The sequence below is a fragment of the Lepidothrix coronata genome, unplaced genomic scaffold (genome assembly GCF_001604755.1).
Source record: "Lepidothrix coronata isolate B3197 unplaced genomic scaffold, Lepidothrix_coronata-1.0 Scaffold160, whole genome shotgun sequence".
NCBI classification, from domain to species: domain Eukaryota; kingdom Metazoa; phylum Chordata; class Aves; order Passeriformes; family Pipridae; genus Lepidothrix; species Lepidothrix coronata.
The window spans coordinates 652,186-679,116 of record NW_016690340.1 but is presented as its reverse complement, the minus strand read 5'-3'; the positions used below and the strand labels follow the sequence as shown (position 1 = coordinate 679,116).

Here is a 26,931-nt window from a genome sequence, read left to right as displayed (position 1 = left end):
TTTTCTGCTCGCCCTCTCCATCACATGTGGAACGTGGTCATCTAGAAAGCAAGTCCCAGTGGGAATGTGCCTTGACTCAAGGGTATTACCTAGGAGGAAAGGAGGGCTGAAAACAAACTATGTGCAGCTACAGAGCTTAACATCTGAATGCAGAGAGCCTTTGGACACATGAGAAATCAGACAAATAGAGATAAATCAGTCTCCAGTGGTGAAGAGATAGCTGGGCTTGCAGACTCCCTGCCAGACCAAGGCCTGGTCCTTACCAGGCACAGTGAGCTCGTGCATGTCTGGTGATGATAAAGCCCTGTGCCCAGTACAAACACACAACATGTACACACGTACCAGCCTGACCTGGTTCCCACCCCTCCTCAGAGCTGGCTCACCTGCAGTGAAGATGCATGTCTCTCCTCCTGGAGAATGAGAGTGTGCAACCCAACATCATCATTTTGGTTGGCACAGTGATGGGCACATTGTGCCCACAGGCATGAACAGGTCCAGAGGGAATGGGCTGGACTCCAACCACAGGGGTGTCAGGTCTTGCTAATGTGTGAAATAACCTGAATTGGCTTAAGCAGCTTTTGGTCCTACAGCACCAGAAATGTGGCATTTGTTGCCACAGCAGGTGTTTGTGGAGAGGAGGGTGGGCTGGACGAGATGCAGCTCCAGCAAAGCCTGCAGCAGCCCAGGGCTCAGCCCCGCACAGCTTGTGCAGCCCACCTGCCCCAGCCAGGGACAGCTTCCCTGGGCATTTCAGTTGATGATCACTAATGGTAAAGTCCTTTGGCACTGTTCTGGCCCATCAGCTTCGCAGATTTTCCTCCCTCAGGGGCTCTGCCTCCCCTCAGTTCCAGCCGCGCTGGTCCTGCTGTGCTGCTCCCTCACCGTTGTTGCTCCAGCAGGACCCCCCACACTGTGTTTGGGGGCCGTGGTAGAGACCCAACTCACTGCCCACACACTCAGACTCTGCCAAAGGAAAGGAATTTTGCTGCTGTACTGAGAAATCTGTATCAATTCAGCTTCCAAATGTGGATTGATTCATCATCGACATCTCCAAACCTTGAGGATGAGCACACAGGCAGAACAGGTGCTGTTCAACCCTGACAGTTATTGACCCCCTGATCCTAGAAAGAGTCATTTTTAACCCAGTTAACTCCCAAACTCATTAACAATTTAAGTCCCCAGGAAAGCCCTGGTGAGATGTGGAGGCTGGGAGCACAGAGAGAGGACAAGGAAGGGATGCACGAGGCAGCAGTGTTAAACACCAGCTCTGCTTTCATTGTTACTTTGAATCTGCTTGGGTCAGCATTGGGCTCTAATGCCAGCCAGCTCTATTTGCCATCCTGATGTCGTTACAGTACTGGCTGGTACCACCTTGGCTTCCTCCAGAAGTGTGGCAGTAATACCATAGAACAATAAATGAATCCATGGGATCCAGGACACAATCCACGGGATGGCTGGGGGCAGTAGACTGAGGGATGAGAAATAAATAATTTTTTTTTTTTATTTTTATTTATTTTTCATTTATTTATTTATTTATTTTTATTTATTAATTATGTTTTTTTTTTTTTTTGCACTGACATAAATGACTCAGTAAAACTGTTTTGCATTTTACCTGTGAAAATCCACTGCCATATGCTGAGCAGGGAGAGACAGGAACAGCACGAGCAAGAGTGCATCGTGTTTTCTATACTGTCCTTGTCTGTGGTCAATGCATTATTAATGGGCTATAAGTGCGTCACAGACAGCCCTATCAATAGCACATACTGTAGATAAAAAGGCCCAGGAATGATGTATTAAATGGGCTGTGTCTTTAGCAATATACAAATCAATTGGCTGTGTGTTGAACTATCTATTAAGCATTAATAAAGACCTTAAGAGGGGAGCAGCCATGAAGGCAGGGAACAGTGGGCAGCTCGTTCCAGCTGGGCTCTGCTCAGCTCCACTCCTCCTGCATGTGCACAGCCACCCCAGGATCAACTGGAATGCACAGTCAGAACAACAGTTTCTGTGTCCAGATTACGTGTCTGTCTGGAGATCAATGGCTAAAGAGAGGGAGAGGAAAAAAAAATCAATGTGTGCATTGAGCCAGGTCTGTCCTGTGAGATGGCAACAGGTCTTGTGGCCACCAGCAGATGTTAGGTCTGGCTGGGGCCTGGCAAGGGTGGCAGCTTTAATGTTTCATCCCCATAGCAGTGCTGCTGGTCACCTCACTGTGCCACCACCCCTGGGAGTCACAGCACACTCAGCATCACCTGTCCTGGGCCGCTGACCTCTCCAAGTGCCCGTGTGCTGGTGACTGCCAGGCACTTGTGACATCAGGTGTGGTTCCTGTTGGCTGCATGAAATCAAAAGGAGTTGACTGCATTAATTATGTACAAAAGCTGGGGAAATTGCTCTGAATTCATATGGCAAAGTCCTCTCCCAGCTCAAAGTCACAGCTTCTCAAACAAGTATGACATTGGTAACTGTGGTAATCGTAGAATGGCCTGGGTTGGAAGGGACCTTAAAGATCATCTACTAATGGGAAAATGAAGCTGTTAGCAATGGAACAATTTGGTCAAAGGCTTAAAAAAGCTTCAGTGGAAGGACTGGAATATAAAGGAAACTACTCACAATTGTACACAAAAGCTTCTTTCCATGTAAGCAAGTACATCTGAAAATCAAGTGAATGTTCAGGCTGGCAGATGTGTGCCCACGTGTTCACTTGCTTGCACACAGGCACACACACAAACTCAGAAAAACCTTTGTGGTCCAGCACTACCTTTTCCTGGACTTGTTCATCTCACCTCCTCAGTTTTTCAGGCACGCATCTGGGAGGTGAAGAAAAGTGAGCAGTTCTCAGGTCAGAATTCTCCTTTTGATGCTCATTAAGTACCATGACACTACAATGGCCCCATGTTTTCCCCTCTGCCCCGAACTGGGATAACTGCTGCCTACATCATTCAAGTCAACAGCTTGCCTCAGTTCTCTGACAAAATGCAGCCAAAGGGCCAGGATCTTCTTTTTTTTTACAGTACAAGTGAGGCAATACTGTGTCAAAATAATTTTAAAAGTCTTGAGAATCTTTTGGCTAACTTCTCTCGGGCTCAAGGAGGATTGTTAGTGGTTTAAACCAACTTCCATGAAATTACTATTATTTTTTTTTACAGATAAAAGGTTACAACTTTTTGCTTGCTTTACTTATGATGAATGAAGAACTAGTCCAAACAGCAACATCATCCCTTCTAGCCACCCTCCCTGCCCTGCTCTTAAGATGATATCTGCCCATTTTACCCATTTATAAATCTCTTCCCCACTCATATAGCTTTTTAAAGAAGTGCAAGAACCCCATATCTAAGATCACTGCTGCTCCCCTTTATCCTGATCCAGACTACAGGGATGAACTGACTTATGCTTCAGGTCTGTTGGCATTTTTGATGAGAGCTGAAATATGGGGGATGATTCTGGCTGCAAGTCAAAGCCCATCTGTGCCTTTGGGCACTCACCTTGTAGCACAGACATGCTCAAAATAAGAAGATTCTTTACAAAATGTTACCTTAATAACATGGTCCTCCCCTGGTGCTTCTGTGTTTCCATAATGCTCCACGCCACAGCTAAGCAGGCTTGGAGAGATGGGAGGGTGGGCAGGAGCAGGGAAGGGAGAGGGAATCCTTTTTATTGCACACTTTATAAATGCTGCAGTGCTCAAATTTTCCAGCCAAGCATTTAAAGCCTCCTGACCCTCACAGCCCCATATGAAATACCCAAGCTGAAGCACATTGTATTGACTCAAACTGCTCCTGGTCAAAGCCCTGGCAGCTCCTGGTGCCCAGGATCTGTCAGGAGCCTGTTGGGCATAGTCTTGCCTCCCTCCCATTCTCAGCCCAGCACTGTGAGGGGCACTCACAAGGCCAGAGCTGCCCCTAGCCTGTCCCCCCAACCACAGTGGGACTGTGAGCCATGGTCCTGGTTTATCACCATGACCGCCAACAGTTGGGGAGGCAGTCAGGCCAAGTGTGCTTAGAAAAAAACCCCAAGAAACCTTTTCTTTTGTGTCTTGCAGTGCACAAATTGATTCAGGTTGGTGATGCTCAGCTTCTGGAGAGCTAATCCTGCCTCTGGCCCAGCAGGTACAACATGTAGTTTGCATCCTCCCAGGGCAACAAGACGTGAGCTCACAGGCTACTGAGGCACCGTGGCACCACAGGGCACTGCCATGGTGAAGCATTAGTGCTACTGCAAGGCTTTGTGCCCCTCCAGGCATCCCCTGTGATGGCAAGGACCTGGGCTGGCACAGCCACAGGCACTCCCTTGGCTTCTTCCCTAGACTCAGCAGAGCCCCATCCAACCAAGCAAAAATTTAAAAAAAAAAAAAAAGAAAGAAAGAAAAGAGGAAAAGCAGAAACCAAACAAATAAATAAAGGAGCAAACGCAGCACTTGACTCCAGAGGCCTTTGCCGTGGGAAGAAGCTGTCCCAAAGTGGTGTGTCATCAGCGGCACAGCAACCCAAACAATCAGCCCCTCTGTGCTCTGTGCCAGCTGCAGCCCGGCCGGGAGAGGGTGGTGGGGAACAATGGCCGTGGGGACAATGGGGATTGTTCAGGCTCCCCCGGAGGGAACAGCCCCATGCAGCCCTGGGAGGGGACCTGCAGCTGTCACCAGCTCTGAGCTGCCAGACAAGTGGCAGATTTGGGGTGCCCTTCAGAAGGGCGTGTGCCCGTTGAGACACTCAGAGGATGCTGGAAGCGGCAGTGAACGTGCCTGTTAAAAGGGCATGTGAAGCTTCTGCAGAGAAACCATCTCCTGGTGCTGAGTTGGAGTTTATGGGATGCTGAGGGTGCATGGATGGGGGGGTTCAGGCTGTGCAGGGAGCAGTGAACACCCGCACATACCCATGGCTGCTCTATCAATGCTGTTACCTGCACATGCACTCACTGTGAAAGCACAGGGAGAAGGTTCCTCCTTTTGACCTGAAGTCATCCTAAAGCTGGTGACTCCATCCAGGAGCCTTTGATGCCAAGTTATGCATCCCAGCCATGCTGTCAGGGAAGTAATTTCAGCTTTTCAAATGGATGTATGTAGTTTATCTATTAAACCTGGACAATGGCACATTTTTGTCCCTCTCCCCACTCACCTTCCATGTTTCATAGACCCCTTGGTGCTCTCCCCACCCAGGACAGCATTGCCCATGCTCTGCCAAAGCCCAGTAAGTGGCACAGCAAAGTCGGGGTATGGGTTGGCAAGAGGGAACCGTCTCTTGGGGCAGCAGCATTTTGCTTTGGAGCAAGGATCCCTTCTCCCTAAGGGAGCCAGAGGAATAGCAGAGGTGTGTGGGGGGGAAGGTGGGCAGGGGGAAGGGTGAGTACACCACGGGCATGGGTCCATCTGCCAGCATTGCTGGGCTGTGACTACAACTGTTTATCTTGAAAGCCAGAGGGTTACATTCTCCAAAGTTTCCAGGGAGAAAATACAGACCCTTCCTTTCAGCTGTGTGCCGGAGGATGTGAAACCTCGATGAATTCCTCGGTTTTGTTTGGCTTGGGTACTCCGTGCCGGGGTAGCATCACCAGCCAGGGGCTCGTCTGGCTTTGATCTGGGAGCTAGGTGTGCTTCTCGACAGGTTAATGGCCCCCAGACTCCGCAGCCTTCCTGCCCAGGAGTCTAGACTCTTCCACCTGCTCTGTACATATTAACACAGGCTTACACACAACTCTCTCTGTACACAACAGCCAGTCTCACCAAGGATGCGAAGCAAAGCTCCTCAGCAGCCTTCCAAGGTAAGCATTAAGCCCCTGCAATGGACACAGCTGCAGTGTGGATCCAAAGGACAACCAGCCTGTCCCTGTGCTGCTCCTGTTATGTTCCCACTCAGTACTACCACAGCTGAAGGTCTCCTTTCCATCACCATCTGCAGCAAAACAGGCTTTGCTGCAGGCTTTGGCCCTCTGTGAGGGATGGGTATCCCAGGTGCAAAACACACCACTGTGGGGAAGCTCAGCGTCAGAGCGGATAACAACATGCTGAAGGGCATCCCGCCAGCTGCCTTGTATTTTGGCTGGCATGTCCTGTTCCTAGTCCCTAGCACCACACTCCTGATGGCCAGGAATCCCAGGGGCAGCATTACCTCAGTCACACCTAGGGCTGCCTCCAGTCCCGTCAGCAAACACAAGCAATCTGTCCGTCAGGTCGGTCAACACTGCAGAGCTGCTCCCCATCGCTGCACGGGGCTTCCAAGAGAAATGAATCATCCCCGAGCAAAGCAAACAAAAACAAAATAAAACACCGTGTTTGTAAAGTGCGGGGAAAGGCATGGCTGAGGGCCAGAGCCTTGAGAAAACAAGGCAGCTTCAAAGCACCTGGAGGTGCACCCGGTGTGAGCAGCAGGGACGGGCTCTGTGCGGCTGCTGCTGGTCCTGGCAGCCCTGGCATGTCCAGGGGGACCTGTCCTGCAGGTGATGAAGAACCCACAAGGACCACCCAGCCCAACTCCCTGGCCCTGCATAGGGCACCCCAGCAATCCCACCCTCCCCCTGAGAGCATTGCCCAAAAGCTCCTTGACCTCTGGCAGCCTTGAGGCTGTGACCACTGCCCTGGGGAGCCTGTTCAGTGCCCAACCACTGGGTGAAGAACCTTTTCCCAATATCCAGCCTAACACCCCCTGATACATACTCATGCCATTCCCTCAGGAACTATCACTGGTAACCAGAGAGATGAGATCAGTGCCTGCCCCTACGCTGCTCCTCGTGAGGAAGCTGCAAACTGTGATATGGTTTCCCCTTGGTCTCCTCCAGGCTGAACAAACCAAATGACCTCAGTAATTCCTCATATAACTTCCCTCTCTCCATCGTCTTCGTGTCCCTCCTTTGGACACTCTCCAATAGCTTTAGATCCTTCTTATACTGTGGCACTCAAAGCTGCACATCAGTCCCAGTCAGTCTGCATCAGTGGCTCCAAAGAGAGATTTAGGGAGTTTTCCACCTCCCCATAGTGCACAGTCTGTGTCACGGAAGCACATGAAGTGGGTGGCTCAGTCTGACACCAGCTGGGACACAAGCACGTTGGCTTTTCACAGGTTTTGCTGTGTTTTGTGGCAGCTCCAACCAAGCAGATGCAAAATTTTCGTTCATCTGCAGCAAATCACAGTCATCTCCTTCAATCCCACAACCAACCTCCAAGGCCACCAGTGCCCTCCGAAGGGCAAAATGATGGTTAAGGAACAGCAGCAGCACTGAGAGGCTTTAACACATATGGTGGTGTTGTCGTTCCTCCACGGTCCTCGTGTTCAGTGTGGTACAAGCCTCAGTGACACAGAGATCCAGAGCCCAGAGCCCTCAGTGTCACTGTCCTCTCCCTCTCCATCAGAAAAAGGAATTTAGCTTAAAAATTAGGACCTCGGGCAACCTGTAACGCTGTGGAGCTTGCTCCACAGGCTGCACTGTCACAGCCAAGTTTCCTGTGAACTCCAGCAGAACTTTGACCAGGTACTGGAGTCCTTCCCAATGCACATCAATGAAGAGACGTAACCAAAGACAGGGGGGAAAAAAAGCAGTTTGGATGAAACAATCAGAATTATTTGAGTGGGTGCAAATCAGGCAAACAGGTTTAGCTCAAGAAGAAAAAGGTCTCTGGCTGAACTTCCTCCACATCAAATCCTGCACCTTTGTTTGGTTTCAAAACATTTTTGTTTTGAAACTCACCTCCTGCTTGTTTGCTTTGACGCTAAAGGGTTAAATAACCTGAAAAACTAAACAAAACTATTTGCTTTGGGCTGACTAAACTGATTCATTCAATCCACACTGTTCCCCCTTCCCCCTCCAGGTTCGTTGTTTTGCTTTAAAAAGGAAAAAGCAATAGCTTTGAGCTGATCTGATTTTTGTTTTTTTCCTCTCTCACCCTCCTGCACTTTTTGGTTTGGCTACCAGGCTGAGAAATCCATTACCCACAGGGAGCCTGGGCCAGCCTAACCCACATCTGACAGTAAAAGAAACCAGATTCTCCATGTCATTTTAGCCCCTGGCTTTCTTCTTGGGCTTTCCCACACGCCTCCAGCTCCCACTGGGACCAGTGGCTGAGCTGGGTGTTGGGGTGGGAGAGGACCCTGTGTGAAAGGCTGCCCTTTTCCCTCCTTTCCATGCATCCAGCTCTTGGGGTCCCACATCCCAGCGCAGGGACTGCTGTCAGTGATGCCCTCCCCGGGGAGACCACGCGAGGGAAAAAACACCAAGGAGGCAGCGAAGATGGACTTAATATGAATCTTTAATGCACAGAACAGGCTGCCGGGAGCCTTGCGAACGAAGGCTGCGCTCGGAGCCGCTCCGCCGACTCGGAGTGCTACAAAAGCCCAGCTTGCCTGCAGCGTCCTGACACCTGCCTGGCATCCCTTCTGGGACCCTCTCTGGCAGCGCAGTGTCACCGGCCACCCACACCACCTCCTCCTGGCGTCCTCGGCCACCACAGCACCGGGGCCCCTCGCCCCACAGCTCCTGCCCGGTGGCAGGGCAGGCAGGGCAGGCAGGGCAGGCAGGGCAGGCAGGGAGGGGGTCACCCTGCACCCAGCAGCTCCCCTCTGCATTGCCCTGGCCTCGAGTGGGTATCTCCTCCTCCCAGGGTTTTGGAGCATGTGTAGTCCAGGAAATTCAGTAAGAAAAGATTAAAAAGGAGAGGCTTTTACGCTGAGTCAAATTAGGTAATTTCTTTTTTTTTTCTTTCCTTTCCTCTTCAAAAAAAAAAAAAAAAAAGGAAAAGAAAAGAAAATAAAATCCAACTTGCTGATTTCTTGTTTCTCTGCCGTCTGTGTGAGAAAAGTCCTGTTTGGCCTCGCTGTCCCCTTCCACCCCCTCCGAACATCACCCGACCCCAAACCCAACCAGCCACTCAGCACACTGAGTCCTCGACTCCTTGGAGTCCCTTTGCCTCCCACAGCTCCAGGCCCGCACCTTCCCTCACCGCCCCTTGGACTCCCCGTACGTGTTGCGCAGCATTGAGACCATCTTCTCCTCGCAGGTGACTTTGGTGTCCTTTAGGATGCTGTACCAGACCATGCCGGGCGGCCGGACCTCTTCGCTGCGGCAGAACAGGTAGGGCATGGTCTCGGTGCGGCTCTGGATGTAGGCACTGCGTAGCAGGGTCGAGCAGTGGCTGCTGACCTTCTCCAGCCTCCTCAGGATCAGGTGAGCCTTCCTGGAGGGGACAGGCAGAGATGGAGACAGAGCAGTGTGTGGGCAATGCACAAGGGAGACCAGGAACCGGGACTTCTGCATTCCACCACCAGCTCTGTCACATGACAAGAATGGACAAGACCCATTGCCTGATATTGTCTTTTCTGTTTTGAGTGGAGAGAAGCTCTGTTTTTCCCAAAGTTCTGCATGTCTACCATTTCACAGCCCCAGGGCTGGAGGGACCTGAGGTCTGACTCACTGGAGCAGCTTGTGTGCCCTGGGGACAGTCTACCCCTTGCTTGATGGTTGCCACCACCATGTGCTCCTGGTGGGCCCCAGTGCATGTGCTGGCCCCAAGAACCCTGGTGAGACCCCCAGCACTTTACTGCTCCTGACTGATGAGTCCTGGTGAGACCCCCAGCACCCTACTGCTCCTGACTGATGAGCCCAGTGCTCCCTTTCCTGTTTTCCCAACTCTCCAGGAGGCAAACAGGATTGACACTTAGAAGAGTGAGGAAAAAAAAAAAGCACAACACATTAAGACAAAACAAAATAAACCCGTAAGAAACCAAGAATCCCCTTGTGGGAGTCTGCAAAGTGCTAAATCAAACAAAGGGAGGGAAGAGGGTTTACTTCAGTGGTCTGAAAGTCTCAAGATCACAGAATATTTCCTCTCCCTCTGGTGCCACAGGAAAGCTCTGGATTCAGGGCTAGGGGATTTCACAGTTCCTGCAGGAATGTAAATTCCCGATAATGATATGTCAGGGGCAGCACTGTCAGTCGGTGAGGCATAAACATGGGGATTATTTGATTATGAAAGCTGAGTAGTGTTGCAGTTTGTTGAGCTCCCAGCCGTGGGGGGAGTGTCAGAAGCCCAGTGTCCAGGGGTGGGATGCCAGGGAAGGGCTGGTCAGGGTCACCCCAGCGCCAGAGCAGAGGGCAGACACGGTGGCAGGAGGTGACAGGGCATCCCGGCATCCCCAGCCAGCTGTGGACCTCTCCCTCCAGAGTGGCAAGACTGGATGAAAGGCTGTAGGAAACCACTGCTCCTCCAGGGCTTCACAGGGAAAACAGTCCTGCTCCTCCCTGGGGTGATGTGCTCCGGGTCAGCTTTGAGAAGGCAAGAGCAAAGGGAGTTGGCCCTTCTTGGACAACACTCCCTGATGTCCATGCATGGATTTAATCTATAAAGACAAGCCAGACCAGGCAATGCAAGCCTCATTAGTTACACACATCTGTAATAATGATGTCATGGGCTGAGCTGTGTCCAGCTCTGACACAATAATACCTCTACTCACGCTACTCTCCGTAGCAGCCACCTGACCTTCTGCAGCATCTGGTGCTCCCACTACATGTCAAGACTTGACACACTGCCATGAACAGGTCCTTTACTGCTGGACATGTGCTGTTAAATTCCATGATGGCGTTAGATGATTTTAGTGAAGACTGATTAAAGCTCAGCTCAGCAGCAAACCAAAGTCTGTAGTGATTGTCACTACAGTTACCAAACTTCAAGAAATCACAGTGACTGTGGCTGAAAGGGACCAAAAGTGTCACTTCCTGCTGGGATCAACCTGCCTTGATGATTTTCTGTCTGACCTGATCCTAGAGCCAAGAGCTGGAGTTCCTTCTAGTGTTTGCCCTTCCTAACACCGAGAAATCGTTTCTTAAAATTTGTGCTGATTCTCCCTTTTTTTTCAGGGAAGTCTGAACAAGCACAGAACCCAGTCACCTCACAGGATGGACTTTTATGTAAGCTAACTGTGCCCAGGAGAACATTTAGCCAGAATGCCCTTTTCCTCACAAAAGGAAAATCTCATCTCTCTAAGGTCACAGCTCCATGGGCACCCTGATTTATCCCTAAATACCTCTACTGCCAAAACTGGGCCTCGACCCTTCCCCAGCCCATTTGGTTGTGCTTGTGCCAGTGTCCACAGACCTGAATGCTGTGCCTACATGGGGAAGTTGTCCATCCAAAGGCCAAGCAAGAAACCCATGGATTTTCCCCCCAAATTAGTTGCTATTCCAGCACACCACAAGGCCTTTCCCAGCCACAGCAAGAGGGGAGGGACGATGAGTGCCCATGACCAACCCTTGAGGCAAACCCTCCGTGGTGGGTTAACCATGACTTGCCCCAAGGACACAAGGAAGGGATGTCCCAGCACACACCTGCAGGTCACAGGCCACACTCTGCTCTTCTCCTCCCTTCTCACTACTTCTCCTTATCTACCATGCACAGCTTTCCTCACCCATCTCTCATCTTTCTCCCACACAACCTGCCTTTGCCTCCATTTCCCTTGGCCTTCTCTACCTTCCCATTTTCATGACTTGCTCCATCATACTTCCATGATCTTCTGAATTTTGCTAAAACTCACCACGTTGTCCTTGCTGCCTGATACATACTCAGATCTCTTTATCCAGGAAAATATTATTAGGTATGACAAGCAGCTCAAGGATGGCAAGAAGTTCAGGGTCAAACCATCCCAACCTGCTGATGTCTCCTGTGGCAGAGGCTGGGCTCCTCATGGAGCTGGTCACACCTGCTGCATCCGCAGCTATGCTTGGTGTAGTTCATCCCAGGAAAGAACCCATGTTTAAGGGATGTAGCACACGATGGGTTGGCCCCATGAGGATGCTGAAAAAACAGGGAAACGTGGTCATGGAGGAGACAGAGCGATGGGGGAGAGGGAATTAGGCCCCTTGCTTTTGAAGTCCAGTGCCAAAGCCCCAATTCTGATGGGTTTCACTGCTTTGAGTAATTTATTTTAGCGGGGTAATGAAGTCATGTGCAAATGTTAGATTTAGCTTTCGGCTGTCAGCTGTTCCCTCTCAAAAAAAAAACAAACAAGGAGAAAGAGAGACAGAGCGGGTGAGGGGAGGGGTGAGAAAGAGAGAGAGGATTTCTGGTGAAGACTGGTCAATAAATTACGGGAGCAGTTTTTGGGCTGCCAATTTAACACCATAAATCAAGCCCTGGGTATTACCCAAGTGCTCCCTACGGAGGGCTGTCGGGTCAGAACGACCACCTTTTCAAATACTGGAAATGAAATCTTCCTAAATGCTGACCAACCTCATCCCTGCCAGAAATGGCAATTTATTGCCTTATTAAGGGGCAGGAATTGGGAGGGGATGGCAGGGGAGTGAGTGAGGGGGTGTCACTCCCATGGCTGCCTGTGGCCAGACCCTAATCTCTCAGTCCCCAGAGGGATGAAGTGACCCCCTTACCCCTCACCCCACAGCCCAGGGGAGAGATCAGCAGTGCCCTCCCACCTGCCAGGTGCCCACTGGTTTGGTGCCAGCCAGGGACTGATTCTGGCCTCCACTTGGTGGATTTAGGAGGTCGAAGCACAGTCACAGATGATGAAGGGGGGGATTTAAAAATAGTGATGGATCTTTGCAGCTACTTTCCTCTGTGGTGCCTCATGGCATGGTGGGGTAGAGGAAAAGGGAGGGGACAAGCATCTGCTGATGGGGCACTTCCCAAGGGCTCATGCATGAACCAATGACCCCACTCTAAGGAAGTGCAGTGCAGTGATTGCACAGGGGACAGGGCACTGAGATCCCTGAGACATGTTGCCTTCTGCTCTGCCCAGTGCCAGGGATGCTCCTGATGGGATGTTTGTCCTCCAGCTGCACAGGGGACAGCTATCTCTCACCTTGATGGCTGGTGTGGGATGAAAACACATCCAGAACCAGCCAAACCCAGCCCTATCTCACCTAGGAGGAAGGTACTAAAAGAGCACCAGCCAGCATTAAGAAACAAAGAAATGATACCTGGGCTAGAAGGAAGGATGAGATTCCTGGGATTGCTGCAGGGAGAGGGTGGCTCCCTGGCTGCTGTGTTCCCATATGGGGTGATTTTGTCATACATTCAGCTTTTTCCACTCTACTGAGAACTGACCCAGGTCTGCCAGACCCTCGTGTGGGAGGACAGTGAGTCCAGGACTTGATGGCCTCTTATCACAGCCTCCCATCAGAACATTGCATTCCCCCATGTAGCAGAAGGCAGCTGCTCTGGAGATGCACTTCATCTCCTTTGTCCTGTGGCTGCCTGTCTGGGCCACTGGTTGGGGCAGAGGAGGGTTTGTGAGCCCTGGGCTGATGTCAAGTCCTGACCCCGTTGTTGCTGGTAGCCACAAGTATGAGCATGGAAACAAGATTTTAACTTAATTATTTATCCTGGCTCCTCCTAAAAAACAGAGCCTGCTTGCAGTGGTCATAAGAATCATGCTGAAAACACAGCAAGGGAAAATAATAGTGCAATCTGCCCGTGGCTGTGTCAGGAAGCACGTTGGCTGCACAGATCCAAAGGCCTGGATGCACAGTAGCATTAAGCCTTCACTGGTTCAGACAGATTCTTCTGTCTTGTTGGAGCAAATTAACTCTGTGAGATTCACTCGGTGTCTGTGAGAGGAATGGGGGGAGCAGGAAAGGGGCTGTTGTTGCTAAAGGAGACAAGCAGGATGAGGTAAGCCAGGTGCTGAGATGCTGCTGACCACAGAAAATCCTGGTTTAGGGCCACCTATGAGCTAAGTTTTTTAATGTCTCCTTAATGTAAACGGTCTGGTTGGGACATCTGGCTGTCAGTGTGTCTTCTTGCCAGCAGCTGTTTGCAGTAACCTGTGGCTTTCATGGAAACTGGGCTCACGAGGACTCCAGTGTGATGTATTTATTACACGGAGGCAAATCAACTTCCCTCTTGTCGCTCCGTTTTACGAGCGAACGTTTGCTGTGAAGCCGAGGCTCATCTGATAAACATTTCAAGGTACGAAAATGAGTGTCCCCCTGGGAAGGAGAGCAGCCTGTCAATTAAAATCGTGTTACGACATGGCCCCTCTCGGCAAAAAAAGAATCCTCACTGCCTCCTGCTATGTCAGAGCCTCTGTTTCTGTGCAAGCTCCCTGAGAAGCCAGGCTGGGTGGCAGAGCTTTGCTCTTGTCACGAGCCTGGCACTGGCTGCTGTGGCATTTATAGATGCTTCTCCTTGGCTGCAAGCCCCATATTTCTCAAGTGCAGAGCAGGGGCACAGGAGTGCTGGGAGGGGCTCCTGTGGCTTGGTGAGGACGACAGACAGCAGCTGAATCGACCACTGACTCCAGATGTAGCTGGTACCGAGTCGGGCAGTACAGGCAATTTAAATGTCACCTTGCAAGTCCCATGGCCTGATGCAGGTATCGGGTTAGACAGCAACCTTCAGGGGGTTGGATCTCAAGTAACAGGGGAAATAAGGATATGTAAGAAGAGTCTGATGGTTCCCAGGGATTTAGAAGGAGAGGAACAATTGCAAAGGACAAACAAGCCTGCAGTGTCATCAAAGGAGGAGGAAGGCAATGGGAAGGATGAGAATGGCTCTGTGCCAGAGGCTAATGAACCACCAAAGAAACTACGACCAAGGTCATCTCTGGCAGAGGACAAGCCCCAGACCAGCTTGGATTTATGTCCAAAAGGGGTGTAAACTGTTGTGAGGAGTTGTTATCCTGGTATTACACACAGATCCTCAGCCACATCCAACAGGCAAGGGGGAGAGAAGGAAAAACTTTTCCAGGCCTAAATTATACCCTTTGCCACCCACTCCCCAGTGTTTCCAAGCACCCAGTTCATCCACAGCATCACCAGCCTGGTTCAGACAGGGTGATACAAACATTCATCCCAAGACCACCCAGCTGCCAGGTGTCCCACCAGCATTCATCCAAAGACCGAGCAGGAACTGGTGGCCTGAGGAGATGCAGGACAGCTTGGTGAACACCAAAAGGGGACTTCTCTCATCTCTAAGGAGGAGGCAGGGGTGTCACATCCACAGTGGCCAAGCAGAGGGGTGCTCTGGGCATGGGGCAGGGGAGGATGCAGGGAAGGGACAGGTACCTGGGCCCCAGCTCGTCCTCACTGCGCCAGACGAAGTCTCCAAACTTCTCGTAGTGGGAGTTGTAGTGGTGCTGGACTCGGAAGAGCATGGAAGCAGAGACCTCCATCAGTGTGTTATAGGCTGTCTGCTGCTCCTTCCCACTGGTGTAGCCATTGTAGAGGTTGTAGATTTTGTCAGCTATCTCTGGAAAGGATCAGGGGATGGGATTAATGAGCAGCCTGAAGGTGGTAACATGGTAAGGGGAGGAGTGACACCCTTGGCAGGGCTGGCAGCTGGGATGACTGCCAGTCCCCTGGGGCTGCCTGCAGCAGGGTTTAGTGACCTGGAGAGCACTGAGCAATTCTTCAGGCTAATCCTGCAGTGGGTGCCCTGCACGAGCAGAGCAGCCCCAAAGACTCCAGCAACAATCCATGAAGGAGCAGGAGAAGGAGAGGCAGAAAGCTGCAGCACAGGCAGGCACAGCCTTATCCTCCCAGGTAGGGCAGGCAAGCTCTTCCCAAACCCACCAAACCAAAAGCCATTGCACAGCTATGGTGCTAAAGGGCAGGAAGAAAACAACACTGTTGATACCAAGATGGTCCTTCAGCCAGAAATGCAGCACCTCATCATCGTGGGCATCAGCTCAGATGTATTGAATGAGAGGGTGCACTCCCTGCTGTAGAAACATTCTCTTTCCAGAGATCAAAAATGCACAAAAATACATCTCCTTCCTTTTTCTTAGCCTCCCATTTGCTCATTTTTCCTGGGAATGCTTATCTTATTGAACATGGAACAAGGCATGAACCAAAACTTTTTTCTGTGTGCTTTTCCAAATGGAAAGCAAGCAAGGAAGAGAACAGGTAACCTGCTGATCAACTAAGAGAAATCTTTTTAAATCTGAAAGCAGCCAGGTGCTCTGGGCATAAGAACAAACAAATGGGATCTGTTTCAGAACTGAACAATGCAAATGTGCAAAAGTGGCTGGGGGTTTTTTTGGTGTTTCTGTTTCAGAACTGATCCATCTGCCACCAGCATTCCTTCAAACACCTGGAGCTGATGGTGCCCTGCATGGCTCCTTGCAGTCCAGCCAGGGCTGCTCTCCCACATTTGTAAGAAGGGATCACTCTTTTTCCATGAAAAGTGTGGCAAACACATGGTACCAGCTCCTGCAGCTGTATGTGGGAAGCATGCCGTGGCACTGTGTGGCACAGGACCATGGAGCCACCAGCTGTCCAGCCGAGGAAACTTTGCTCCTGGACGCTCCTGCAATTTGTCACCCCTCCTCAGATGAACATCCCTGTGCCCGTGGGTGAATTTGCAGGAGCCTTCACACTGGGAGAGGGGGCACTGGACAGGTTTGAGGGAGTACAACCAAGAGAGGAAAATCAAAATTTGGAGGAAATTACTCCAGTCATGGAAAATGAGGTGCCTGAACACTGACCTTCTGCCTTGCTGTCGTCTACCAGTGGGCAGGCTGTCCTCAGGGTGACCGTGCTCAGCTCTGAGTGTCTCCCTCGCGTATCCACCGCGTAGAGGGTAAATCTGGAAGGCAGGAAGGAAAAGGAAAATAATGTCTTTATCCCTCAGTCCCACACCTCCAGGTTGTTATGGGAACTGGCCTTCAGAAGAGAAAGGAAAAACATGGTCCAGGCACTATCAGTCAGTTTTGGCATCTCAAGGAGGATGTGAGATGATCTGGGGCTTAGAACAGGAGAGCACGCAGGGACAGGTGCCAGGGGTGGGGGGCACAGACCACCACACCCCCTCACAGCATCTGTGGGGCTCTGTTTCCTCTCCCCCCATCGTGGGGAGCCCCGTGGGGCTGCACTTGCATCCTCCTGACTGGGGAGGGATGCAAACATCTCAGGGTTGCTTTGCCATGCACCAATGTGAACGTTATAACACGGTGGTGTCTGTGAGTCGGGCTCCTCTCTGGCCCTCCTGAGAGCAGGGCAGTAATTCTTGCTGTAAGTGGGCTGTGTGCTGACAAGTGACAGCTCGTACTCGTCCTGTGAACGGCCCTTGAGTTGTTTGCTCCCTCATTTCCTCACCAGGGTGGGGTTGGTAAAAGGGTGGGAATGATAATTTCACACTTGAAGCTAATGGAGAGCATCTGACAGTAAAATACAGCTTTTGTGCCGGATGGAGCACTGAACAAACAGGCTGTGGCTGCATGGGACGTCCTGGGATGCTGAGCTTGGAGTCCTGGTCAGAGCATCAAAGCTCCAAAATGAGAATGCTTCTTCGCAGCAGGGGTGACAATCTTCTGTCCACTCTCCTAAAGGCATCGGTTCATATTTATTCACTCTGAGCCAGGCATGGAAACTCAAGCTGGCTTTGACAAAGTGCAGGAGCTGGTTTGAACCCCTTGGAGGTCTGAGTGGTGGGGTACCCAGCTCCTGAGAAACAGCACAGCACCACTCCTTATCCTAAGGTAAAACCGAGCAGCTTTTGCAACTGAGTGCAAGGAGTAGCACGAAAGCAGCTGAAGCTTAAATGGGATTGAGACCCTGAGGTATGTTTATTTAAGGAATGGTCTTTAAGTCGTTAGCATCCTTGGGAGGGACAGAAGCAATGCCTCCCTTTTCCTCACCCCACACACGGAGCACTGCCAGCCCCCCTCTCTCCTCCCTGCAGGCCCTGCACACCCCACACGTGGCTGATAAGGGCTGACATTTGCACAGTAGCAATTCCCAGCACAGGACATATTCCCTCCAAGCAATTAGCATTAGCTCCTTAACAATGCTCGCTGTCTGAAAGGATGCCAGCAGACTGCCAAGGAACCCACTTGTGTGCAGGGACAACTCCCATTCTTACAACGCTGGGGCACGCAGGGGACGCACACGCTGAGCTCACCCAAGGAGATGCTATTTAATTCCTTGGCATGACATCATTTTCCTTAATTTACCAGGAGCGTTGCTCAGAGTGGGAGCACCTCAGGAAGGACGTCCGCTCTGTGAGACTTCACAAGTACCACACACAGGCTGTTCTCCCGCTATAATTAAGGGACAGACAGAGCAATAGGGTAATACTGAATGCCAGGCAGGAGTCTGACTTCAGGGCTTTGCATCCCACCCTGGAGGTGCCACCATCCCTCCTCCCCCCTTCAGCAGAGGAGATGTTCAAGGGGACTGAGGAGTGTCCTGCTGTGAGCAGGTAAGGTCCACGAATCCCCCTGTTTCCAGGTCCACAAAGGAACAGGAATGGGGACATCCCGTGATGGGTGGGGGCCCCCAGCTACAGTAAGATGAGGAACTGGGCTGAGATCCAGGAGTCCTGCTGCCCATCCAGTGTTCAGCAGCAGACAAGGCTCTTCTTGCTCATCAGCATAAGCACAACAAGCAGTAAGAGGACTTAACCTCAGGGTACTGCTGTGAGCTGCTCTCCATCCCCATCCTGGGGTCACCTGCCGAGCCACAGTGGCTGTGTTGTTGTGTTTTCTTTCGTAAAAGGGTGAGCAGAGGTTACACATTAGCTCAGACAGCAAGGCTGGCTCCATTAGCACCGAGGCAATCAGTGCCAGAGCACTTTCCTTGAAAAACAGCAGACTTTTATCAAAACACAATTGTAATATTCAGCAATTAGTGCCCACTTCACCTATTCCATCGCCAGTGGGGTCAGGAGGATTGGTTGGGTGTTAAAGCACATCCACCCCTCTGGGCAATGCTGAAGGCCTGTGTGAGCCCTTTGACTGCACTCTTCCCCTCTGCACAGCTCACACAGAAATAAAGTCAGCTGCCAAGAGCAAGAGCATCTCTACTGGTCAGGCCTGGGTTAAAAAAACACATATCCACAAACAAGCCCTTCGTTTCATTGTTTTTACAGATGATATAAGAAACAAACCCTCAAAATGTAAACGGAGTCAGAATCAAAGTGATTTTGATCTGGTCACAAATTCTTTTTGAGAACAAAACCAATTGTTTTCCCTCACCTGAAACCAGTCCTCTTTCAAGAACCTCAGAGGAAAGTTTTTCATCTCCATTCACTCTGAATGAGATGTTTTGGACTCAGCACCAATAACCCAGCTGTGGTGGAGGCTGGCAGCCTGGCAGTACGCAGCCTCTGCACCTCTCCAGCTCCTTCCAGTCAGTGATCTCAGAGGGTTTTAACATTAATTACAGTCCAAAAAGTCACCCAGAAGCACAGCAGTATTAATAGCTCTGTTTTATCGATGGTAAACAGAGACATATGGGGTGAAGCATCGTGCCCCGGAGAGGCTCAGTGACATGAACAGTTTGGAAACTCGGGAGATGATGGTTTCCAATCTTGTTCTCGAGCCACTTGACCACCCAGCCTCTGCTGCAAAACACTTTTACGGCCAGTTAATGGCACTGTGCAGAGTGCTGGGGTTTAGTTTTGTTCTTTTATTCCCGGAAACAGACAATTAAGAGAAGAGAGTGCAAAGACCTGTCTCAGTGCAAACCCAGCATTCACATCTTGCTGGAAACCTCTGGCAGACGCGGGCGAGGAGCTGCCAGCAGGGACAGGATCAACCTGGGACCCAACAGGGCATGAAGAGGGTGGCTGGGGGGAGGAGGGACCACCACCACACTGGAGAGGTGGGGATGCCTTAAACTGAAGGAGGGCAGATTTAGATTGTGTATCAGGAAGAAATTCTTTACCGTGAGAGTGGTAAGGCCCTGGCACAGGTTGCCCAGAGAGGTTGTGGACTCCCCATCTCTGGAATTGCTCAAGAATAGGTTGGATGAGGCTTGGAGCAACCTGGTCTAGTAGGTGGCATCCCTGCCCATGGCAGGGGGGTTGGAATGAGATGATCTTTAAGGTGCCTTCCAACTCAAACCATCCTGTGATTCTGTGATTCTATGTCTCAAGGACAAACCAAGGGAAAACCTAAGTGAGCACGCTGAGGGAGGGAGCTACACTGAGAACATGGGGGGCTGGAGTTCAGCTCTGCAGGTCTCCGTGGAGATCCTCCTGCCACCCTTATATCTATTACAGCGTTGTGGGCCAAGGACCAAACCAGGCAGCACCCCCACTGATGAGGATGGAGCTGCACTTGAATAGGCCTACCCTGATGATCTGTGAAAAAATGAGGCCAACGAGTGGTTCTGAGCACTTTGCCCAAGGCAGAGATCCCTGGGGTGAAGTCAAAGCCAGAAAACAAAAGGTCCCAGACCTACACTCAGTGCACAAAACCACGACAGACAACCTGGAATGCCATATGGTAGCTACGATCTGGCAGAGCCTCCTGCATAACCTGGAGGCGATTTGTTTAGCAATAAAATTTCCTCACGACATTTTCTCATCTTCTCCCTGTGCTTTCCAAAGGAGCTTGGGGGCTCCCTGCTACTGTCTCACAGCTGATCCTCTGTTTCACCCATGCCTTCGTCACGAAGAGCTGTATTTCCAGAAATAAAAAGATATATTTTACCCAAAGAGGTTCCAAAGAGGTCCAAACACATATGCTCTTGGCAGAGATCAGCCCTCCATGCCTGGAAACTCTGCCACCTCTGCAGCAAATACAAAGTCCTATAAAGTAATGCTGCTTAAATGTTTACTACTAAATTCAAACCTATTAGGACCCGAAGGAACTTTCAGGGAGAGATAGAAACCAATTAACATGTGGCTTCATGAAATGTCAACACCTTCCTTGTAGATCCCCCACCCAATGTTGGCTGAAGCCTGAATTTTATCACTAGGCTCAAGATGCTTTTTGGGGCAGGAAGAGAAAACAGAAGGGGGAGTTAAAACTTTGGTTCCTGGAACTCAATGATTGTGGAGATTGCCAATTGCATTTCAATAAATACAAAAAAACAGAAAAAAATACGTTTCTATCCTTTCTTAATGCAGAGAAAATAACCCAAAATACAAATTTATAAAGGCATGAAACCGTAAGGCTGCGAATGAAAGCTCAGAACATGTTATTTATTTATAGACAATAACGTCAGCTCATGTTTTTTTCACTCCCTCTCATGATGCTCATGATGGTTGAGTGCTTTACTCATGATCCTTATTTGTGGGAAGGGAGATAAGGACTTCTGCCTCTGACCTTCCTTAGCTCGGCAGCTGATTTCTTTATATCCTGCAGAGATACCCCAGGCCTTTCTGGTCTGCCTTGTTTGCTCTTTCTGAAGCCTTTGGGCTTGTGCAGCTGCTCAGTGAGATGCTGAACCACAAACGGGCTGCCTGGGCTGCAGAGAAAGGGTCTGATAAGGAGTTCAATTAGCACTCCCACAGATGCCAAACCCCCATGCTAATTAACTGGGTGCCTATGAGTAGCTGGCTGCATCCAGAAGCAATGTCTGTGTGGCAAACCCGGGCTGTGCCGTGTAAATGGGGAGCAGGGCAGAGACGCTGCTCCGGAGCCCGGTGTCACACAGAAACACGGTCTCAAGCTTTCCGAAGTGGTGCAACCACAAGATGCTCTTGCCAGTAGGGCTTGGCTTGGGCTTGGCTAGTACGGCTGGGCTTGGCACCTTGCTCCTGCAGCCATGAGACGCTCTTGCTGCAAACTCCAGCAGCTCAGCGAGGGCAGACCTGGCCGGCGTCCCACACGCGGCGCGGCGGATTCTCCCTCCCCTGGCAGCGTGGCCACCACCCGTGATGCCAAGCACGAAAACACAAATCCTGACTTGGCTGAGCTCACACCACCTTGGTGTTACATGCACGTCCTGCCATCGCTCCCCGGTTGGTCACGGCTCATCCGTGCCTTGCTCACAGCCCAGGCTCTCCGGGCTCGCACGCACCCAGCGCTGCGCCGCTGAGGCTGCTCCAGCGTGCTGACACACACACATCACACCCTGCCTTGCCAGCCCTTCTCGCTTCCTGTTCCAGCTGAAAAACAATGCAGAGGCCTCCCTTTAAAAGCCCTCAGTGGACCAGCTCTTGGCAATCCCTGTCTCCCCACTGCCCAGTGATCTCAGTGTGAAGACTGGGCACGAGGGATGCGGGGCCAGGATGGGGCCCGTGTGTCAGGCATGTGCACAGCAGAGCTGCCAGGGATGGTGCCACAAACACACTCATTGGACCCAGCACTGTGCACGTCCTTGTGCTCGTGGGACCCATGAGCAAACACTGTTCTCTCCCATTCTTTTAGTCTGGGAGAGTCTTCAGCTCTCTGACACCACGGTGAAGGGCTCACTGGAGGCAGCCCGGACACAGGGAAGCTGTGAGGGTGTGTGTGTTTCCTTGTCCTGATACTCATGCATGAGCAGCATCAGACCTTCACCTCAGCATCTCCTGGCAGCTAAAAACATCAATAAATTACACACACAGTTCCCCTAAAAGACTCTTCCTGAGCAGTAGAGGAGCCCAGGGGTGCTGTGGGGTGGAACAGAGTTGTAAGAGTTTCACCCCAGCCACATGCCGTGGGCTGTGCATGGTCCAGGAGCCACTGGGCACCCACCCACCCCTGTCCCCCCACTGTACATCTCCTGCCAAGCCTCCCAAACACTTCCATTGATGGCCACGGAGCAGCAGCAGCAGGGCTTGCCTGCCAGCAGCCGGCTGGGCAAGCACAGAAAGGAGTGTGTGTGTTTAGTGCAAGCATTCCCAATTCAGAAACCATTACAATTTAAAAAGAAATCAAATCAAATAAAAAGCAGCCCGTCCACACAAGCCACAGGAATGCAGCTGAGCTTATTGGCAACTCTGTGATTTGCATTAATTAAGAAAGGTAAATGAGAGCAACCTCCCCAGTCTGTGCCACAAATACTGAGCAGACAATGAGCAGGGAGTGGTTTTGGGAAGGAGAGGATTTCTTGGTCTATTTGTTGGGCCCTGGCTTCAGGCTGCTTGCTCATTCCATGCCTGTGCCCATGGTGCCAGAGAGTGAGGAAGGCTGGTGCCCTGGCAGGGGACTGACCACACTGCTTCCCTGCCAAAGGCCCTGCTGGAGACTTGGGATTTGGGCAAAGCTTTACAGGGCAGTGGACACCCTCTGCTGTCTTCCTGGGGCTGGCAGCGTCACAAGCACCACAGCAATCAGACGCTCCTGTTGGGGCATTTGAAGGCTGGCAGGAATGCAGGCAGGGCTGGGGACAAGGGCTGTGCTGTGACCTCTGGCTGTGCCAGCACAGAGAGGGCAGCTCACAGGGGAAGAGATGCTTCTGAGCAGCTCAGTGATTGCTGCAGTCTGGGGAGAGGCACTGAGGGAAGTGACACCAACCTGCTGCCATCACCCAGCAAATTGCTTCTTATCTACTGTACTTCTGCTGCAAGAGGACCAGTGTCTTCTGTTCTGCACTGCCTTTGGTTTTGGCTCTGCCTTTCCACAGTAAGGAAACAGTGAACTGTGAAATCTTGAAAAAAACATTTTTCAGAAAGCTCTCCTCACAGTTCTACCGTCCAAGAAAAGCATCTTTTATAACTGGGCTTCTTTTAACCATCAGTGACAACTGACCTGCTCCCATCAGCGTGGTGGAGGAACAGGTTAGCAGCAACTGGTGCCACGCTGGAGTATTAAAGCTTTGCCATTACACCAACACCTGAGGCTGTCAGTAAACTGTTCTAACAATTCACACCTTTTTTTTTGTTTCCCAGACCAGCAAATGCTGTGAGACTAATCATTATCCTTTAGCAGAAGCCTCCCAACAATACCAGAACACAGTTGTCAGATGGAGGGAAATAAATGTACCTGCCATGACATGCCTCAGGTGTCTGATGCCTTTTGGAAGTGGATAAAACAGTGCCCATCAAATACTGGAGGAGGGAGGCAGGAGGAAGGCACAGGCTGCTCTGCACAGTAAGAAACTGTTTGATCAAGGAGAAGGGCAAAGGAGACTCTGAGACAGTGAGGGCAGCTGGAGCTGCTGTGGGGCTGGGGACAGGCTTGCACAGCTATGGGTCCATCTTTGCTTGCTGGCAACCCTGGGAAAGTCACTCAGGGTTATCCACACTGCAAGGTTACCTGAATTGCTGTCCATGCTTAAAACCACTGACTGGACAGCGTGGGACTTCTCGCAGGGGCTGCCAGGGAGGAGGGCAGGGTCACTTACTGCTGCTGCCTGACAGGGTGCAGTGTGGGACAGTGCCGCTCTGGTGTCACAGCATCCCACCACTGTGCTCACAGAGGTGTCTCCACACAGTGCTGGGTCAGCACAACGTGCTTCTCCAGGTCTCCTGGGCTTGCCCTCTGAGCTCTGAGGCCATGGGGAGCAAACACCCAGAGTGGACAGGGTGTGAGCACTGGTCCCCCAGTCCCCTCGGCACGTGCGGCAGACGCTGCACGCCTGAGCTACAATGCAGGTTCACCCAGCTCTCGCTCTTTAAAGCACTTCATCAACCTCTTTTTCTTTCAGAACCCTGTCAAATGAGATCCAAACAAAGGATTAAAGGGAAAGTAAGAAAGAAATTAATTGAAAATCCTGAATATTTCTTGCTACTGCCTGGATCCATTGCATCCCTAACAGAGAAATCCCTGGCAGGACATTCACCTTTCCAGCCTCAGCTGTGACATCTCAATTTCCCAAGATTTCCCTCGAAACCCTGTCAAAAACCCACCAGAGTAGCAATTCCCAGTACTGCCATGGCTGTGAAAGAAGGCCTTGATACACAGGCCCTAGAGCCTTGCTCCTGAATGATACCTGTGTTGGACGGCCAAGATTCCACTGGGAGTCCCTCTGCCAGCCAGACACCTTGCAAGCAGCAGTGCCAAGACTGCCTTAGGAGAAAACATGTTTCACTGGAAGTGAGGGGAAAACACCAGCCAGGCCACGGTTTCATCCACAAGGTGCAGGAAGGTCATTGCAGCCCCCCTGGCTATTGCATCCCCAGGGTGTCTTCATCACCACTCCAGGGCTGAGAGCACCAGCAGTGCCCCTGTCCCCCCTTACCTTTTTACCTGCCTTATGATTTCCCCTCCTTTACCCCCTCTGCTCCTTGCCAGCAGTTTCAGGGTCAGTTAATGACTTCTTCATCCTGCCCATCCTTTCAGGATAAGCTTTACCCCACTCATGAGGGAAGGGCAGAGCAGGCTTCTCTGGAGAGGGGTTGATGCACTGCATGGAGCTTCTGACAGAGATGGGATGTGGATGAGAGAGCAGCTCCTTGGCGTGGCAGCAGGACAGCACACCCAAAACAGCCGCCCTGACACGTGATAACATTAACACAGTCCATGTTGCAACCCTGGGGCTTTAGCTCCCAGGCACGCTCCAAGGAGTAAGAAGGCTTTTATTAGCTTGGAGATGCCCCAGCAGAACTCTGGGGTGTCCCACAGGGATGGTTCCCAAACCGTGAAGACAGAACGATGGCAGAAAAAGCAGGATCACCATGGAATTACCAGCTTTGGAGAGGATGAATAGAGGATGTTTGAGGTCCATATTTCTTGGCAGTCATGTCCTTGCTTTCGTCCTGCTGGCTGTGAGGATGAAGATTTGCAGATGTGCTTATAAAGGCAATGCATCAAGAACTGGCTCAGCTTTTCACAGTCTTCACTGTCTGTCTCAGGGCTCACGGCAAGGTATTCCCCCCACTGCTTGAGGAGGCCAGAGAAGGTCCCACGTTACCCAGGATGTGAATTCTAACATGCTTTGGTGGAGTAAAGAACCAGAAGGAGGTGGTAATAAGCCACTGCAGGCTGGTGCTTTTGTCTCCAGTGAAGCAACAGCAGCTCGTTACAGTCTGTGGAGTGCCAGAGTCCCCTTCTGCAGGGACTCACCAGGACATCCCCAACAAAGCCCTTGGACAAAGGTCAGATGAGTTGCCTCTGACTCCCTGTGCTGCTGGAACAATTCCCCCACGCCACAGCTCGGGTTGACGCCCGAGGCTTCCAACTGCAGGGGCCGGTCCCTCTCCAGCTGCAGAGCGTCAGCGAGAGCTGGTGACGGATCAGGCTGTCCTGGACACAGCACGAGCAGGGCTTTCCTCAGGCTCTGCGTCCCACATGTCCCTCAGGTCCTCCCGCAGCCTCCACACAGGCACTGCAATGCCCATCAATCCCTCCAGCTCCCCAGGGCAGGGTATCCCCTGGCAGCAACCACATCCTCTCTCCCTCCTCTGCAACACCTACTGCTCTCCCCATAGGTCTGGGACACCCCAGGGGCACCCTCAGCCACGGACACCCCTTGCATCCTTTGGGAAGGGCCATCAGGAATCACAGGCATAATAAATACCCAGGTCCAGCTCTGCTAAGTTTGTGAGTTTAGGGGTAAGTAATGACTCAGGTTTTGTTTGTCTTTGCCCTGATCTGCGGGTGGGTGGATTTCAGCCTCATCTAACAGCGTTAGTCCTGTGTGCCAGGTGGGCATCCCAAGAATGACACATCCCTTTAGTCCCTTCCTTGGGCAATTCATGGGATGGCTCATGGGATGGCTGCTGTCCTCCTCCATGAAGAGACAGCAGTGCTCGGGGTGGCTGCAGCTCTGGGAGATGAGCAGGCTCTGCTCAGGACAGAGGGAATAAATCAAACTCTTCCTCGAGTTGTGCCAAGGAGAAAGGAAAGACGAGCAAAGCCCTGGACCCCTGCAGAGAGCTCCACAATGGGAATGTTCACAGCTAACCATACCCGCCACTCAACCTACCAACACTCTGCAGAGCTTGGCCATCGCCGGCCCTGGGGAGAGGGGGGAGAGGAAGGTTGTGACCCTCAGCAAATTGGGAAATGCTTGCCCCTCCCAACCTCATAGTCCCTCTAAACAAGAACCAGACACTCCACAGCTTGCTACCCCTGGAGATCCCCTTGGTAGGGCTTGTTCTCATTCTCCTGGGGGCTTGGCTTCCATCTGGGCTGCTGGTTGAAATCCAGCCCAGGCTGGTAGTGACTTCAAAAGACAGTGTCATCTGAGGAGTAGTGGGTGGTCCGTGGCAAGCAAGTCAATGGCTGACTGTTCTTATATAAGCCACCACAATAGGGCCTCCTGCTCAACAGGCTCAGAAGAAAGGCAAAGGGATGCACTGGCCACAGGGAGTGGATCCTGTGCTTGGCCAGAGGGTGGTCCCGCTGGTGTGGGGAGAGTCACCTTAGTAAACTGGCACAGGAAAGTGGCACTCCT

General features: G+C 51.4%; 1 protein-coding gene across 1 annotated transcript in view; it reads right to left on the bottom strand.

Moving 5' to 3' along the window:
• Positions 1–8,218: 8,218 nt before the first annotated feature.
• ASTN2 (astrotactin 2) overlaps positions 8,219–26,931 on the bottom strand; it is a 325,746-nt gene continuing 307,033 nt past the window's right edge. Inside the window, exons 6-8 of the mRNA XM_017829242.1 lie at positions 16,422–16,522; positions 15,001–15,184; positions 8,219–9,160 (exon numbers count right to left, since the gene is read on the bottom strand). Coding sequence (XP_017684731.1) covers positions 8,923–9,160; positions 15,001–15,184; positions 16,422–16,522 — 523 coding nt within the window. The 3' untranslated portion in view covers positions 8,219–8,922. The remainder of the gene's footprint in view (positions 9,161–15,000; positions 15,185–16,421; positions 16,523–26,931) is intronic.